Here is a 19251-nt window from a genome sequence, read left to right on the forward strand (position 1 = left end):
ATTTTATTATTAATAAATATTAAATAAATATTTAACAAGATTAAAATCTTTAATTCTTCTTTAATTCTGTTAAATAACAGAATTTCTACCAGCAGTCATCTGAAATATTACAGTATGCTATATCTTTAGTAGTATTCTGGTCATCTTGTCTTAGTGATTATATTATAAAAATTTCAAAACAACAAGAAAACAGTTTCAATTTGTGTGCACATTTTTCAGTGGATTCAGGTTCTGAAAATATACTGACACCAGAACAGAAATTACTGTACCATATATATTCAGGTCAGCTCAAGGTTTTGAAATAAGTAAATTTAGTGGAGCTAAAATCCTGCACTCTTAATCCAGCTGTGACTAAATGAAGAGTCAGAGAAGAAAAACAATTTTTTTTTTTTTTTGCTGATAACGAGTAATTAAAATATGTAAAAATTTCATTAATTCACTCTTCCCCTAAGTGGCCTGAGGTGATCTATGAAAATGGTTTGTTACTCACTTGACCCAGAAAACTCCACAAAATCATGCAAACCAAGACGTTCAAATCTTTGTGTTCATTTTAAGAACACTCGTAAGTCTGGCCAGGCCATCAAGGGCATGCACATACAAAAAGCCACTAAATATGTCACTTTATAGAAACAGTGTTCGCTATTCTGATGTTACAAGGGTGGAGTTGATAGCTGTGTCCAGGACAAACAGTGGGCTTGGACACAGGGTCAGTGGTCCAAAAAGAGTGCTGAATTTTTGCTGCACGTGCTTTAAAATGCAGAGTTATGCTAAGTGAACCTAAGATTGTAGCAGAGATTCTCTGGTCATCGAGCATATCTAGGTGAACAAAGCACTCAGGGTGCACCGTTGGACTTACAGAGCTCATGGTCTGATTAAATCCATGCATTAACTCCTCTGCCACACTGGGATGATCCTTACATAAAAGAAACAGATTGTTCCTAAACCAGAAGAGGAGGATCCACTGGAGAAAAAGATATCCCAGAAGAAACTGTAGCAACAAAAACTTATGGTGTGAGAATAATAAAATAAAATACATGCAGACAAAAGTTAAAAAGAAAAAAAGAAATCTTGTTAATTTTTTTTTTTTTTTTAGACAGTTTCAGGCTGGAGTGCAGTGGCGTGATCTTGGCTCATTGCAACCTCCCTCTCCCGGGTTCAAGTGATTCTCATGCCTCAACCTTCCGAGTAGCTGGGATTACAGGTGTGTGCCACCACACTTGGCTAATTTTTGTATTTTTAGCAGAGATGGGGATTCAGCATTTTGGCCAGGCTGGTCTCGAACTCCCGACTTCAAGTGATCCACCCACCTCTGCCTTCCAAAGTGCTCAGATTACAGAGGTAAGCCACCGTGCCTGGCTGAAATCTTAATTCATGCAACGTAATCTCTGCTGGCATTTTTCTAAGTGCTTGGCATAATCAGTGAATGAAGCAGATAGAATCCTGGTTTGTTTATAAACATTTTCAAGTTGAAACCCTTCAAAGTTAAAGAATTTTCTCTTAACAATGGACTGCTTTAGATACTATCAGAGACCTTTGGAGGACTATTTTTCTCTCCAGTTAGAAAAAACTTTCTGGAAACAGTCAAGAAACACTGATTTAGATGCTCTTTAATTTCTCTAAGGACCTAAGTAGTTAATCTGAGAATCAGAAGGCTCTTAGGATGAGTGTGAAAGAAGTCAGTTGATAGAATTGGGTGACCTCCAGTGATACCTGTCTGGCACAGATCCATCTGGAGGCATCTCCTCTTCCCACAACAGAAGGAAGTAGCTGTGTGGCAGAAAGTTTCTGTTCTCAGAGCCTGACCTTTCTCACTGGACAATAGAGGGTCAACACTGGATATTCTTGCTCTTGGGGTTCCTTTTCCTGTGCTGCATGCAGCCCATCACCCCACCTGTAGCTGGAGCTCAGGATAGGTCGATTCCATTTCACTGCCTTTACTTATACTCACATGGCATTTCTTTCTCCATGAGACTGTATTTATTCTTACCAGTGCAGTACAGGTGTTCCCTATGCTACTCTACCTCATATTTATAATGGCAATTTTGAGTAATTTTGTAAGTTATAAAAATGGTCCTACTCTTTAATAATGTGCCCATTTTTTATTTTAATTGAAGAAAAATATATTTTCTAATTTTTGTTTTTATTGTCAATTATATGAAAGTATAGATGGTTTATTTTATTTATTATATTATCAGGTAAAGTTTTAGGTTCTGGGGATAGAGTCACAAGAAAATGACAATAAATGGAAAGTGGAGAGAAAAGAGAGGATCAGTCCCCACCTCATCATCTTTGTATCTTTTCCAGTCTCTCACAGTGAGGCCTCTGATGGTTTCCTATAATTTTTTTTTTTCTGAAAATATCCCAGATGAGAGCTCAAGCTGCATGGAGCCTCCATTTATTTCAGCTTAGTGGTGATTACTCTTCTAGTTGCCTACCAGAGGGTCCTCATTTGCCACTGTAGTCTTTAGGTTCCAACTTTAGTAAAGATGTGATGTGCTGGTAAAGACCTCTCAATTCCTATTTCCAATGGGCCTACCTCCATATCTCAGGCTGTATCTCTTTTCCTACATGCTGGTCCCTAGGACCGGGATTCTTGATCTTGGATCTTGCATTTGCCAATTTTCCCTTCCCCCACCCCCCGCCCCGGAACTCTTTATTTCTACCCTGGCCTCTGCAGAGTCAGGTCTCTGCTGTCTTAGGAAGAGATCTCCTTGAGGACAGACTGCGTGTCTGACCTTTGAGCGCTGTCCACCCTGGAGTCCTTGATGTAGTGCTCTTCCTAGCCCCTGAATCTGTCTGGGAAGCCTAGATGCTTGCTTTTGCTAAGTAGGATACCTCATAAATTCATTTAGCTCTGGCTCCATGGGCTACATGGCCACCATCTTTAACTAGGTGGCATGCCAGGTCTCAGTATCTCTCTCATTACTTCTGCTTTTCTAGGAAGAGTCTTTATTCCCAATCATTTACCTCCTGATTTTTCATAGATGGAGACTTTTGCCCCCTACATGTAGCTTCCTCTAAAGAATATTGTGGGTGCTTCTCTGGCTTTCATTACAAATGAAGTATTTTACTACAGATATCATTAACTCAAAAAATCCTTTACTGGGTTAATTTTAAACATAAAATTTTAATAAAATATTTAAATAAACAAATATATAATTCAGGTTAGCCAATTTGGTATTGAGACTGATCAGCATTATGTAAGAAAAAATCTGCAGATCCCAAATAGCTGGATGAAATTTGTTTAATGATACTTCTAAAATTGCCATGAGTAAGTAATTGAAAAATAAAGCTTCAAAAAGAAACTGGCAGCAGAACACAATTACAGTCACATTGCTTAACAACAGGGATCTGATCTGAGAAACGTGTACTCAGGCGATTTCATCACTGAGCGAAAAACCTAGATGGTATAGCCCAGTACACACCTAGGCTTGACTGTATTATCTATTGCTCCCAGGCTACAAACCTGTACAGCATGTTACTGTACTGAATACTAAAGGCAATTGTAACACAATGCTATCTGTATATGTAAACATAGAAAAAGCATAGCAAAAATGTTGTATGATAATCTGATCATCATATATGTGCATTGAAATTGTTTTGTGCAGCATGTGACTATAATTTTGAGTGAGGTTTATATTGGAAATTACTGTATGCTTGCTATGGTTTGAATACGTACCTCCAAAATTCATGTTGAAACTTAATCTCCAATATTAAGAGGTAGGGCCTTTAGGAGGTAATTGGATTATGAAGGCTCCTCGCTCATGAATGGGATTTAAGGCCCTTATAAAAGAAGCATCACACAGCATTCAGCTGCTTCTTGCTATTCTGCTGTTTCTCCATTGTTGGCCCCTTCTGCCATATAAAGACATAGCAATGAGGCACCACCTTGAAAGCACACAGCAGCCCTCACCAGACACCGAATCTGCTTGCAGCTTGATCTTGGACTTCCCAGCCTCCAAAACTGTAGAGAAATAAATTTTCGTTCTTCTACAAGTAACCCAGTCTCAGGTGTTTTGTTATAGCAGCACAAATGAGTCTAGATAATATTTCAAGCGAACTGCTCTTATTTATTCTGGAGTATATGTAACTTATGAAGTGTGAAACTATTCTCTGATTCTTTTGAAGATCGAGGTCAGGATTCAGTTGATGCTATAGACGAATATTGCTTGGTTATTTATTGGTTTTACTTCAACATCATGTCCTACCTAAAAATTTATATAAAATCAGAGCATAGGCATTAAAAGTGGAAATATTTTGTTAAAGCCTTGTTCACAACTTCCTGAATTTCATGAAACCATTTAAGTCAGGGGTGATGACTTTTAATGATCATTGAAAGATGAAATCAACAGAAACTCTCAATGAGAGCAAGATAAACATTTGTGTCATGTATAAAATGAACAAAACAAAACTGAAAAAGAGCTGGTCAATTGTTTTTTTTGTTGTTTTTTTTTTGTTTTTGTTTTTTTTCCTTGTCTTCTCTTCCTTGGGAAAAGAAGGCTGGAAAAAGAGCCTGAGCTAGGAGTCTGAAGAGCCATCTATTTAACTATTATCTTTAAAAATATTTATTCTAAATATTATCTTGACTACTTAATTTTTCCTTCTTACTTAGAAATCACAATGCCTGCCTTGAAATTTGTTAAAAGAAGCAGACAAGTCATGGAATATTAATGTGCTTTGCAAACAATAAAGTCATAGATGCACAGGGGACATTTATACAGGAGAGCAGAACATGAGTGAGCCCAGGCTTGGATTCTGTCCCTGTAACCTTGGCAGTCATGCAGACCTCTTTGAATCTCAGGTTTCCCACCTCGAAATGAACTTGTTCTGTGTTCGTAGGTCCCTCAAAATCTAGACCGTTACCTACTTTCTAGATTTCTCCATAGCTTCATATAAACAGATTTTTTTTCTAAGAATTTGTTAATTTAACCTATTGGATTACTAAGATCATTGAAATGTGTATCAGATTTTAAGTATCATGATTTTATTCCTACTAAAACAAAAGAATTATTTTTTGTGATGAATATGCATACAGTAAAAATGACGAGAAATCATTTTCGATACTTGTCTGAAGAACCTCCCATCCCCAATTTTTGCCTTTTTTGCTTTGCAAAGTACATTTTCTTGTAGGAACATATTTCCAGGGTAAGATGAACAAGTCATAGTTATGAGTTCTTTTTTTTTTTTGAGACAGAGTTTCACTCCGTCACCCAGGCTAGAGTGCAGGGGCTTGATCTCGGCTCACTGCAAACTCTGCCTCCCAGGTTCACGCCATTCTCCTGCCTCAGCCTCTCGAGTAGCTGGGTGTCCAGACGCCTGCCACCACGCCTGGCTAATTTTTTGTATTTTTAGCAGAGACGGGGTTTCACCGTGTTAGCCAGGATGGTCTCGATCTCCTGACCTCGTGATCCGCCCACCTTGGCCTCCCAAAGTGCTGGGATTACAGGCATGAGCTACCGCGCCCAGCCAGTTGTAAGTTCTGATACATATACTTGCCATTTAAGAAAAACATGCCGAATTTAAAGCAAATAGTACTATAATAAAAAAATCTGGTTTTCCTGAAAATAATTTTATGATGTAAATGCAATTCTTAGAAGTGAAAACTTTTTTCAAATAAGACTTTTATCAGACTCGATTAACAGTTACATGGGTGCAGAGAGGATATCAGTGTACGAGAAGCCATATGGAGTTTTGGGTGGCCAGGAGCAGGAAGTCAGGCAGGTTTGGCTTCAATTCTACTATCTAGGGATATTTTGGAAGAGGCTAGAGTGAACTGTGTACATATTTGAGTTTAGATTTCATAATACACTCAACTTTACTGGAGTTCACTGCAGAAAAGGAGATAGAGAAAAATGTTCTCGATGTATACAAATGCCACAGACTGTTGTTTTTACGCCTACTTTATTTGATAGCTTCTAATGGTTGAAGATTTCAATATCAAGTAATTGTTTATCACAAATGTGCCTAAAAATAATTTTAAAGATCTTTGTAGGGAAGCAGAAACTCTTTGAAGTCCAGATGTTTTCTCAAGATAACTAAATCTGGTAAAATCACCTATGTAGAAGTAAATAATATTTTATGGCCACATCTGCAAAATGAAATATGATCATCTTCATTGTCGATATAAAAACAAATGAAAGTTTTGGGTAATTTTTGATAAAATGAATTACACAAAGCATCATTTATATTTTTATATTTGGCTTTGGGACATAAGGCAATATGGAGAACTTATGTGACACTGACACAAACACAAACACACACTCGCACACACACACATACACACACAGAAACTCAAGTACTCCTCTCTGCCTCATTCTTATTCCTTTCCGAGATCAGCCCATAATATCAGTAATCCTCTGCTGAACTAAAATAATATTTTTGCTCCAAAAGTCTGCTAGGGAAAACATCTATTAATATATGTTTTTAAATCAAATATTTCCAGAAATGCTTAGAAGTTCCTTTAAATCTAGCAATGATAGCATAATAAAGGGTATATTCTAGGGAAGAAAATGCCCACCTAAAGTAGAAAGTTACCAGTTAAAAATCACAAAACATCAAAAAATATTTTCAAAGATTATTTCCATTTACCCAATAGGTTTTTCTATTTAAAAATTATAAAATATTTAAAAAGAGAAAACAGAACATTCAAATAATCTTAATCCAGTTTTACAATCAACGAGTTGGACTAGATGCTTTTTTTTTTTTTCTCAGCTCTAACTATAACTTTAGTCAACATAAAAAGATGTTAAAATGTGTCCCACTGGTTCATTCAACTGTTAGTAGAAAAAAGTGGCTTAAAATTGTGAAGCCTAAAAGTATAGCCGTTCTAATTTACAGACAACAAAGGCAAGTCCTAGGAAGAAAAGTGACCATCCGAGGGCATCCATCCATTCAGAGATCAATCATTGTCACTGTTTTCAAATCTGCCTGATCATCAATATTTTGCTTTGTTTTGTTTTATTTTATTAATGGTTCTGGAGTCCCCATCCCTTCCCCTGGAAATTTTGCTTTAGTAGTTATGGGGTGAGATCAGAAATTTCATTTTTTAAAAGAGATCCTCAATATCCTAAGGAAATAAGATCATACCAGACTATTTGGGAAACAGTGGTGGAGAGGAACAGATAGGTTGCACAGTCCTTGGGCAGGCTCTCCACTGTCACACAACAGCATTTTCCTAACACATCCGTCATTTTATGACCCAGGGTTCCACTTTCCTGGTGTTTTCTCCCCTCTAGCTGGAAAGCATATTGTGAGAGTGATATTACTTGGTGTCTAGTTTACTTTTCTTTGATAGCTTCCTGTGGAAAAGGATCTTCCTGAAGGAAATGAGAATTAAAAGAGTAGATTTATAGACCTTAGTTACCATCCGATCCAAATCACTCTAGACCTTTAATTCCACTTAAGTTCCGAAACTGTCCTTACAGTAAAGTATGAATCTAGACATCACCATGCTATAGTCTTGAACCTTTCCAGGAAGTCTGCAATTTGAAAATTATTTTCTTTACCTCAGGTCATGGGGTACAATGAAGTGAATTTCTCTAAATGGTTCGAATACATCATAAGGAGATGGCTCTTGGAATACGTTTGGCATAAGAATTTCTTAGTAAAAGAAAAGCTTAAATAGAATTATTATCTAATAACAAAACATAATTGGTTTTACATAGTGACAGTAGAGAGCAAAGTTCCTTCTAAAATCTTCCATTTAGAATTCCAAGCTCCTCAACATTCATATTTCTGTCAGTTTTCAATATAGATTTTATGTGTTCGCTGTACGCAAACTGTAGCCAAAATATACATTTCTATTCCTGATGCTACTGTGGATGTCAAGGTTTAGTTTAAGCCTTTTTTTGTAGCAAATTATGAGAAGTATAATTCAGCTCTCAATGAAATATTATTCCTGATCTTCCTTGTTAGTAAAAAAGTAAATTAGTTTGTTATCTATTAATTTTAAGGAAAAGTTTAGAAAAAAGAAGAAAATAATAAATGACTTACCTCTAAGTATGTATGACTCCATGTTAAAGCAGCTAAACTAAAAGCTTACCACAACTTTAAGAAAAACTAAAATTCAACATAATTCAGTTTCTTTTTGCATCCCATTTAGGAAATGTTTGTTACTGAGGCTGACAAAATAAATTCATTATTTAATCATGTCATTTATAATGCAGTCTCATGATACTGTCTCTGAGGATCAAATATTCAGTTAAAGCCATACTAGACTACCAAATAATATATAAAAATTTATGAACATTTTATGCTTGCTTTACAAGGCTGATCTATTAAACTGTGACATTTTTATTTAAAAAGAATAAACAAGGATATCAATGGTATTATTTTATCCTTATATGGTTTTATGTGTGCCATAATCTACCAATGTTAGATGTGTGCATAATTCTTCTTTTTCAATGTAGCTGGGGGCCAAGGAAGTGGTTAATTAATATTTGTACTGCAAATGCCTTAAGTGGATACCTATTAAAAGGTATACAAAATATAAACAGTACTGTATATTTTCAAAACTTTTAAATAAACACAAAGAATATATAGGTATACATGTTATAATTTCAAAGTCAACACTAGCACATAAGTTTTTCCTATCTAAATACATACTAGGATACTTCCTATTTCAACACATGCACCTACAAACACATGGCCATGCACATAACCTTACTTTCTGCCACTTGCAAGAAAGAATATACAATATTGTACATTGTTTCAACTTATATCGTATCAGAAAATTAATGAGGATGGTATTAAAAAATTCTGACCTAAGAAATCAAAATACAGGAAGATAATTATTCCTTAGATTAAAAACACTGAAGACTGATGGAAAGTTAAGATTTAAATTGCTTGTCGGAAGAGAACAGGTCTGCCTATAAACACTCAGAATGCTCTGTTTGACAAGTGGACTAGAACTTCTGCAATATAGTAGTCCAGGCCAAAGACTTAAGCCATCGATGCTTCGGATCGCAGAGAAATGGGGTAGTTGTGGGTAGATCTTCGCAAGGCAGGGGGTGCAGATGGAGATCTGGATGCCCATCTGGAGGGGAGACGACGATGTGCTGGTCTAGCAGGTCGGGAAAATCCTTTTCCATGTGAGGCGTTCACTGACATGGATTCCTAGGACGCAAGTGAAAACATTCCTCACTCTCTGACGACCAACAATAGGCTTCATATATGATGAGTCTCAACTATAAAATTAGTCTCTTAGTAAATTTATAAGAAAGAAAAAGTATTGAAAACTAAAGAAGGTACTTGTCTAATATTTGTGGTTTTGAATGTTTTAAAGCAATTCAATTTTAATACGGAATATGACATTTGATAATCTTGTCCCTTTCCTCACACTGACAAATTTTAATACAGTTAATCTCTTTGTAGAACTAATGATGAGCTCAGGATTTAAAATTTCAAGTTATGTAACTTGAATATCATGGAAATACAGATGTTTCTTACTGGGCGATGAGGATGTTACAGTGTTATTTAAAAATAAAAAGAAAATTTATAGAAGAAACCATTCATGTCAAGTTATTGACACTTTTAGAGGTGATAAGCAAAAGGCACACAAACCAAATGATTAATCTGATGCTTTTTTTCACTGGCACTACCAAAACCTTAAAATTATCATTAAAATACTTTTAAATACGTCTTCATTCTAATTACTAATACAAAATTGCTATCTCTTGGGCATGTTCTGATGAGAGAAAACCTTTTCCTTCACTTTTCTTCTTTTTCTTTTATTTCCTTCCTTCTTTCCTTTTATTTTAATGGAAAAAAAAGCCTTCCTTGGTCCTTAAAATTAAAACAAAAGTACAAAGCTTCCATGACACACTTTATACACTTGGTTCTTATTGACCCTTCTTAGATCCCACAAAGCCTGTGCTCTTTCATATGAGCTAGGCAGTGAGGATGGCCTCCTATTTCTACTATTTTAGCCATGGTCTGACAGTAACCTGCAGTTTCTTTTTCTTTTTGGAGACCTATTTTTTAGATTTGTTCCCACAGGGGGAAGAACAAAAAACGAAAACAAAAGCTGCTCCTATGGATCTATAGTAGAGGACCGCCCTGCCAAACTCCCAAAGAATGCAAAAAGAGAAATCAATTCGTATTATTTCTTGTTAGTTAACGAGAATTTTGTTTGGTTATCGTACAGCTATATCTATTTCCCATCTTGAGCTACAGGACCTTGAAGGCATTGATGGGCTCAACTAAAAAGCAGAGAAATATAAAAGCAGGATACTTTTTGCACCTTATAAAGACAGGCAAGATTTCTCATAAGATGGATGATAACTGATATTTTTGCAGAGTTTGAAATCCACATAGTAATTTTTTACACCAGAAGGAAGCAACTTGCATAATAGTTTAAAACCATGCTGCATACCCACTGCATTCTATGAAACTAGGAGTTTTGAAGTATTGGTTAATAATAACAATATATCACCTCGTAACTTTTTGTTAGGTTCTTAAACATTATATGAGTAAAACAGAGTGTTGTATAACTCTTCTTTGTAAATACCAATTTCTTTGACTTCTTTTTCTCCTATAACTAATGAAGATTAAACTCATAAATAGACAAAAAAGATAACAGTTTACTTAAAATGTCCATTTGAGTGGGGTTTTTTGGTCAATGTCTATGCTAAGAATACATAGAAATAAGAATAACCTTATTTATATATACTATCTTTTAGTTTCACAGATAAGAGGACTCTATTAGGTCCTGTTAAATGATGTGTATTTCCCATATTCATATTAATGTGACTAATCCTATGAGAAAGAACATGAGTCAAATGCTGAGAATGACTGAACCAATCATAGTTAATAACTGAAAAGTGAAAACGATTTTTAAAATATTTTCCATACACTTAAAAAGAACCTTTAAAAGAATGAAATTCTACAAATCAAGAAATGTCCATTCTGAATATTTTTTCAAGAAAGAACAAACATTTGATCTTCTTCAGTTTCCTAAATCCACTTACTGTATTTATGTTATCTCATTTCAGAATTTTTCAAAAGTTACAATGTACTATTCTCAGTCTTAAAAACTATACCTTCAAGGTTCATGTTGAGTTACATTTATTTACAAACAGGGTCAAGAGGCTAAGAAGAGTCCAAAACTTGTGCCCCCATTCTGTTTATATGAATGGGACATATAAACAGAATTCAGAGCCATTGCTAATATGGATGCTACCAAATTATGTTATTTGCTTTCTCACCTCTGTTATCTTTTTCCGATCTATTCCTTGCTTCACTTCCTGTTCCCCCCACACAGCTGTCTTTTGCTGAAACTCTTGTTCCATTTGGAGCATTTCTAAATGCTGACTTAATGTGACACCACCACTGCCATCAGAATTACATTTGGTCCAGTTATCCCGGAAGCACTTAGAATTTTGCAGTGCAGACTCTGTTGCTGTCTCATAAGTTTTCAGCAGCTTTTCCACAACACCATAATTTGACCTGGGATCAGCTGACCTTGGACGGCCAGACAAATTACTCGGTCTCCAGTCATGCTCGTGGAGCATATTCCGATAACTGCGAGGACTTAGGTGTCCCTGCATTTGTCTTACTAGGCCTGTTGTGGATTTCTTGGTGGGATTATCAGGCACATTTTCCATGGGCACAGGCATGCGGGCATTGGTTTTCCAAATACCAGTCAGATCATTACTTTGTGATATGCTACCTGTGTGAGTAGATGAAGTATCACAGGGCTTGAGATCCTCCGACGATTCTGAGCAGCTTTGATTTTGCTGTATTGCCTGACAATTTCTATCTGTTCTAAATACAGTTCTGTTAAATTCATCAGTCTTTGCTGCCAGCTTCTCGTTCCTTGTAGTCCTTTCAAAGCCACAGCTGAAGTTTCTAAGTGGGCTACTGCTGTCTGCCACTGAGGAGTTACAGTCATTACTTACATGAAGATCGGGATGAGATTTAGCAGGGTGATCTGGGATCACCATTTCATATTTTGGATTACTGGGGGTAGAGCAGGTTTTCTGAAACCATGAAGTAGAGGGGCTCCTTTTTGCACCTATCCCAATGTCATATGACCACATGCTAAGTCCAACATCCTCATTACTTGGAGGCTTGCTATCTATTTTGACTTCTGGTACCAAAGAGGAAAAGATGATACCATCTTTCAAAGTTTTCCCTTCGTTTGGATACAAAATAGACATCTCACGTTGTCTCAAAGGGAAGTGAGGGTTGTAATTTCTTTCACTTTGACCCTCATGGGGCACCCAGCTGTTGTGGTCTAACCTTTCCTTCCATTTTTCATAGGCTTGTTCAGAATCCGAGCTGGGAATATTTCGAGAAGTACTTCTTGGAGGAGGAATTGGTGGAGTTTCATTTCTTTTCAAATCGATTGTATCAATTCCACATTTTTTCGCAGAATTGCTCCCGAGCATATTGGTACAGCTCAGATTCTTCCTATTTTTCTGTTTTTCTTTTTCTAAACTATTTGGAAGAATGCACGGGTCATTGTTGATCGTGGGGTCCCCATGAGGTATATCAGTTACATTTGGCATTTCCTGGAGAAAAGAATCTGACTTCATCCTAAACAACAATAAAACATGGTGTATTAGTTATAACTTTATTTAGAATATGCTCTCGAAAGCAACCATGGCTAAAGCAATGAGTTTCTGCTATAAGAAAAGGATTCACAACTCCCTCATACATCATTTTTATATAAATCTCCCAGTTAAAAACTTCAAGTCCTTTTATGGTAGAATGAAGTCTACCTTTCAGTGTTATATTCAATGCTCTACATACTCTGACTCAAACTCTTTCCAAACTCCTCTTTCATTTTCACTATTACCTGAGACTTCATCTACCCTCAGATTAAACTATGTAGTCTCCTGGGTTTCTGCTACTGGCATTTCCCTTTCTGTAGCTTTTATCTTGCCATTCCCTTACCTCCTCTCTGCCTGCTGAATTCTTATTCATTATGTAATGTGAGCTCAAGTTCTTCTCCTTGAATGTGAAATAACATTTTAAGTAGTCAGATAGAAATCTGAATAAAAGTGCAATGAGACATGAGTAATTCCAAATGGAAAGTGTCATTTAGGCTTGAAAAAAAAGTAAAAATTTTTTGGATGACTTGAGTAAAAAGCATATAGGATTAAAGTAAAAGGCAAAAGGAGTAAATACTATGGCTATTCGAAGGAAAATGAGTACTTTGATATGGATGAATTATAAAGCAGAGAGGGGAGGATAATGAAAAATGAGAGAGAAACATTAGGTCATGTCAAATTGTAATGTCTCTGAGTTACAAATATCTTGAACCTTGTTCTGAAGTTCATGGGGTGACAATAAGAACTTTATATTAGGTGTGATTTGTAAAAGAAAATTGTTAAGTCTTTTCTGGGTTATATTAAATAAGCTAAATATCACAATTCAAACTTAATCACATTGATAAATATAAATCATATTTATACCTCTTCAAATTATAAAAGATTATGGTATAGCCTACAATAAAATGTGGATAAACACCTGTTAACAGAGAATAGAAACAAAACTAAATGGCCAAATAGAGGACAAAGTTACGTTTAAAACAAGACTGGCTAAAAAAATCTACTGCAAGTCAGCACAAAAATTCTTTCTGAGCTTCCTAACAACTAATGAAAAATAAGGGAATGCATTTGTGTAGCTTTCTAACTGAAGCATACTGCCCCACGAGGAGAGATAAATGTTGATCCTAGAATAATCCATCTTTACTTAACTTGTAGAGAATTCCAATGTATTTGTTAATTTGGCCAAAACGTACTGTTATAAGTATATATTGTTTCCAAATGGAAACAGCATTTTTTGTGGCATGTGTACATGTGTACATATTTATAATATGTTGTTCTGAAAAGTATGTAGGCCTCCATTATATAAATACTAATTGAAATAAAATAAAGTGCTCTTAAGCATAAATATTTTAGTAGAACATGATTATATAAGCAAAATGCCACACTTTTAAATCTGACATCGTTCAATGATACATTTAACTGAATAAGCCCAGTTGCACACTCTCATTGCTCAAATGCTCAGAATGAGTAAGAACTACTTTAGAGGTTACTTAACTGATTTTTTATAGAGGGTCTTCCCTAATTAAACAGCAAAAAGAGTAAAGTATTACTAATAGATTACAAAGGGAATTGGAAGATTTGCTTTAAGAATTAGTGAACAGAAATATACAATTACAGTTTCTGGCCTGGTGTAGTGGCTCATAGCCCAGCCTGTCGGTAACACCCACCGTCCTGTGGCCTATCTATCCAAACAGCTAGACCCAACTGTACAAGGCTGGCAACCCTGTCTGCGTGCGTTAGCAGCGGCAGCCTGCCTAACCCAGGAAGCAAAAAAGCTCATTAGAGGCAGTAATCTAACAGTCTTCTCCACACACCGTCTTCAGGATCTCATCTCTCATAAAAGTATTAGCCACTTAACTCCATCCCGGCTCCAACTTTTCCATCTCTTATTCATAGAAGACCCCACTGTTACTTTAGAAGTTTGCTCCTCTCTAAATCCAGCCACTTTACTGCCAGACTCTCTTAAACCACCCCATACTAAACATTCTTGTCCTGAGGTTCTGGAGGCTCAACCCCCCAGCCACCTACACTTGCATGACCAGCCCCTTCAGAATGCACAACTAACCCTATTTGTGGATGGCAGCTCCTTTATCAACCCTCAAGGAAACAGACAGGCAGGATATGCAGTAGTTACCTCCTCCACAGTTTTAGAGGTAAAACCCCTACCACAAGGGACCACATCACAGCAGGCAGAACTCACTGCACTAACCAAGGCACTCCTACTATCAAAAGGAAAAACAGTAAACATATACACAGATTCTAAATATGCTTTTCTAATCGCACACACCCATTCAGTCATCTGGAAAGAGAGAGGGTTTTTAACCACCGGCGGTACCCCTATTATTAACAAAAACCAAATACTCAAACTACTAGATGCACTGTCAGCACCTTCCAAGGTAGCCATTATACATTGTAAAGGGCACCAAACTTCATCTAACCCGGTAGCAGCTGGCAACAATTTCGCTGATGTCACTGCCAAGTCAGCCGCCGGATTTTCCACCCCTAAGCCTCCTTCTGCCTGTTTTCTCTCCCCCCAGTATGCCCCTAATTACATTCAGGAAGAAAAGGCTAAGCTATTACAAAATCCAACAGCCAAACTAACTACAGGTGACTGGATATATATTGATAACAAACTAGTTATTCCTGAAACACAACTCCATACCATTCTAACAAACATACATAATTCTTTACATATAGGACCCAAAGCCTTATATGATTTCCTAAATCCCCTCCTTCACTGTCCAACACTACAAAAACACTTACTTACAATCAACCAGCAGTGCTCTACCTGCCTAAAGGCAAATCCTCAAGGCGCATTGCGTAATCCCCATCCCAGCCATCAACTCAGAGGACACCAACCAGGTGAAGATTGGCAAATTGATTTCACACATATGCCAAGACATAAAAAATTCAAATACCTCTTAACCCTTGTGGACACCTTTTCAGGGTGGATCGAGGCCTATCCTACCACAGGAGAAACCGCTAACATTGTTGCCTCTATACTCACTGAACATATTATTCCTAGGTTTGGCCTCCCGGTCACTCTTCAATCCGACAATGGTCCAGCATTCATCTCTAAGGTAGTCCAACAGGTGGCAGCCCTCCTACACATCACCTGGAAACTCCACATCCCTTATAGGCCTCAGTCTTCTGGTAAGGTAGAAAAGGCTAACGGACTCATCAAACAGCAGCTCACCAAACTCTCAATCGAAACCCGGCAGTCGTGGGTAACTCTCCTTCCCTTAGCCCTGACCCGGCTGCGGGCAGCACCTCAAAGCCCAACAGGCCTCAGTCCGTTCGAATTAGTCTACGGACGGCCCCTAACCCTCCAACAAATACCTTCCCTGCCAGCCCCTTTGGCGAACTACCTCCCATATCTCACTCTTCTCAGACAACTCCTAAGACAACATGCTGAGTTAGCACACCCTCCTCCAACAGACGCCTACAACCCACATCTCTCCCTCAGTCCCGGAGACCAAGTATACATAAAAGATATCCAAGCCAAAGACTTACAGCCCAGGTGGAAAGGCCCATACATTGTCCTCCTGTCTACACATACAGCAGCAAAACTCCTAGGACACACGCATTGGATTCATATTTCCCAGCTAAAAAGGGCCCCCACCGGGAACAATCAGTGGACATCAGTTCAACTTTCCCCCACTCGCCTCAAACTTACAAAACTTTCTTAACTAGTTCATGCTCCCTGACCCCTGGGGCTTAGCTCGCTTTCTCACCATCCTCTACATAAACCTGTCAGACTTTCAATACATAACCCCAGACCCATATCTACCTCCAGGCAATAGTCCAGAGCAGTGGTTTTCCCGTCTCCTAACCTTCATTGAACATCTCCAGTGGCAAGGGACACTCCGTGACTACACTGAAAATGAAGTCTCATTTTATACTTATATTGCTGTTTCACTCATACACTCAGACCTTTGCTATTCCGCCTACTGTATTGCAATTTTTTTCTCATCACTGAAACTTGACCACAAGACAGCCGAACACACTCAGTAGTACATAGTTCTGCCAGTTGTCTTCCTTAAGGCTATCAAACTTCTCTCCGCACAATAGAGACCCCCTTCTCATGGCTCACACTTATCCGCCAAAGGCTAAACTTAACCTACACTGTGAATATAACCAATCTCTCCCACTGCTTCCTCTGTGAGGCTTTAGAAGGCCCCCGCCTAGTGGTAGCCCCCTGCCCATGGCCTTCAACACAACTCGTCTCTCTCTAAAACTCTTAACCATACAGCCATTAACTGATCCCTCTATGTCCCCGTGTCCTTGCTCCCCAGTCTAACTTTATACAGCCAGGCAGAAGTAGCAGGGCTTTTCCAGCAACTTTCCATGCCATTACGCCACTTCCGTCAAAAACGGGCTGTTTTCCTCCCTCTAGTTATTGGAATCAGCTGAAAGCCTGGCCTCCCTGCAGCGCCGAACTACCTCAATAGCCCAAGTAGCTGCCCAAAACAGGCGAGCCCTAGGCTTGTTTACAGCTGAAAAAGGAGGCACTTGTCTCTTCCTTGGAGAAGAGTGCTGCTATTATGTTAGCAAGTCAGGCCTAGTAGACACTAACATTCAAACCCTCAATAAAATAAAAAACTGAGATACAGAACCTTAATACCTCAACCTTGCTGGGACCCTCCTTCTGGGTTTTGCCCCTATTCCAACAAATGCTTCCATTCCTCGTTCCTATACTAATACTGTGCCTTATTTTATTCTTCATCCGTACGTCCAAATGCCAACCATGGGCCCCGACCTTAACAGCGCCCCTTAACAGCAGGAAGTAGCCAGACAGACCACGGCGCCCCTTTATCAGTATTACCAATAAAAGGTTGGACTGTTTGGATGAACGGAGGCAAGATGGTGCACTTCCGGGTTCTTCATCCCCCCAACTTTTCCCGCCCGCGCGAAAATGCAGCTGGCGACCCGGGAAGGTGCAGACCAACTAGGCATGCGCCAGGTGATGTCAATCCGAAGAGACCAAGATTTACCTGGTCGCACCTGTGGAACACCCCCTGACACGCCCGTGCCCCGCCTATTGCCCTCCCACTCCTAGAAAAGCCACTCCGGACGAGTGCCACGCACGGACTTCCCAGCTTCCCCACTGCGGTCGGGACTGTCGGAACTCCATCCGAGAGCTCCACGGGCGACTCTGTGGGCCTCATTTGCCGGAGGCGGACAGACCTCTCCCTACCCACCTTCTCCCCCTGAAGCTAGGTGACCAAAATAAACTTGCAGTTTTGCTCCTACACTTGCCTAATCGCTGGTTCTTTTGTGCCCGCTCTGGTGGTCTTAGAAAAACAAGTCAGTATTACTAATAGATTACAAAGGGAACTGGAAGATTTGCTTTAAGAATTAGTGAACAGAGAAATATACAATTACAGTTTCTGGCCTGGTGTAGTGGCTCATGTCTATAATCCCAGCACTTTGCGAGGCTGAGGCAGGGGGATTATTTGCGATCAGGAGTTCGAGACCATGCTGGCCAACATGGTGAAATCCCATCTCTATTAAAAATACAAAAAAACTAGCTAGGCATGGTAGTGTGTGCCTGTAGTCCCAGCTACGTGGGAGGCTGAGGTAGGGGAATCGCTTGAACCTGGGAGGCAGAGGCTGCAGTGAGCTGCGACCACACCACTGCTCTCCAGCCTGGGAGACAGAGCGAGATTCCATCTCAAAAATAAGCAAAAAAAAAGAAATTAAAGTTTCTATCTCCCACCCTAGATAATACATTTTGATAACTCATTAATTCTTACATGTAAGGAGGAGGCAGTTTGGATTCATTAACTAAAAACAATATTCTTTTTTATTTACCCATTTAAAATAATAATATGTACCAGCCTACCTTCTATGGTTAGACCGCTTTCGAATTTCCTCTTGAAAGCTGCATAATTCTTCACTAACCTTCGCAAGTTCTTCAAGAGCCTTTACACATATAAGCAACAGCCTGTTAGCACTTTGAAATGTAAATATTTCTTTAGAAACAGTTCTAGGCCAATCACATCTTACTTACTGTATTGAGGGCGCCAGAACAGCTCTTACTCTCTTCCTCAGAAGTCCTCAGGACAGGCCAGGCCTCACATTCCTTTTGGTTGTCTGTAGCCAAAGCATCCAAAAACGCTACTTTTGATTTTTTTGTTGCTTTTTGTTCCTTACACATTTGATTTCCCCCACTGACTAAGCTCTGCTCTGTTTTATTTTCTTTTCTCAGACCATCTTCGTGATTTATCCTTATAAATTCACATTGTCCTAAATCGGGGTAATTTGGGGAAGATTCTATCATTTTGTCTGGAATGGTCTTCTCTTGGTAAAGATCAATGATCTTAGCCCGTTCATTCATATTGATTTTCCTCCGAAGCTTTACTTCCTGGCAAAGCTGTAAGAAAAAGAAAACAAAATTAAAACTTCTTTTCCCTTAATTCACTTTGTTAATATTCTTGATACTAAGCAAACCACTTTGAGTTCTCTTTGCCATATTAAAATATACTTCCTAGGTATTAATGCTTCGGCCTCTAAATAGTGCCTCTAAAATATGGATTAGCTGGAACAAGTTTGATGAAACATAAAGGCTACTTTTAGTAGGGCAACACATGGATGCTAATTCTTTCTGACTAGCAATCATTCATTCAAAAAAATGAAATAAAACTGTATTTGTATATAAATACAGAAACACTGTCACAAAATTAGAATGATCTGA

At 38.3% G+C, this 19251-nt stretch overlaps 1 protein-coding gene across 1 annotated transcript in view; it reads right to left on the reverse strand.

Moving 5' to 3' along the window:
- Positions 1–5884: 5884 nt before the first annotated feature.
- KIAA0408 (KIAA0408 ortholog) overlaps positions 5885–19251 on the reverse strand; it is a 36728-nt gene continuing 23361 nt past the window's right edge. The window contains exons 3-6 of the mRNA XM_033234502.1: positions 18568–18930; positions 18400–18479; positions 11205–12537; positions 5885–9114 (exon numbers count right to left, since the gene is read on the reverse strand). Coding sequence (XP_033090393.1) covers positions 8941–9114; positions 11205–12537; positions 18400–18479; positions 18568–18930 — 1950 coding nt within the window. The 3' untranslated portion in view covers positions 5885–8940. The remainder of the gene's footprint in view (positions 9115–11204; positions 12538–18399; positions 18480–18567; positions 18931–19251) is intronic.

Source organism: Trachypithecus francoisi, unplaced genomic scaffold (assembly GCF_009764315.1).
Source record: "Trachypithecus francoisi isolate TF-2019V2 unplaced genomic scaffold, Tfra_2.0 Lachesis_group15, whole genome shotgun sequence".
Classification (NCBI taxonomy): Eukaryota; Metazoa; Chordata; class Mammalia; order Primates; family Cercopithecidae; genus Trachypithecus; species Trachypithecus francoisi.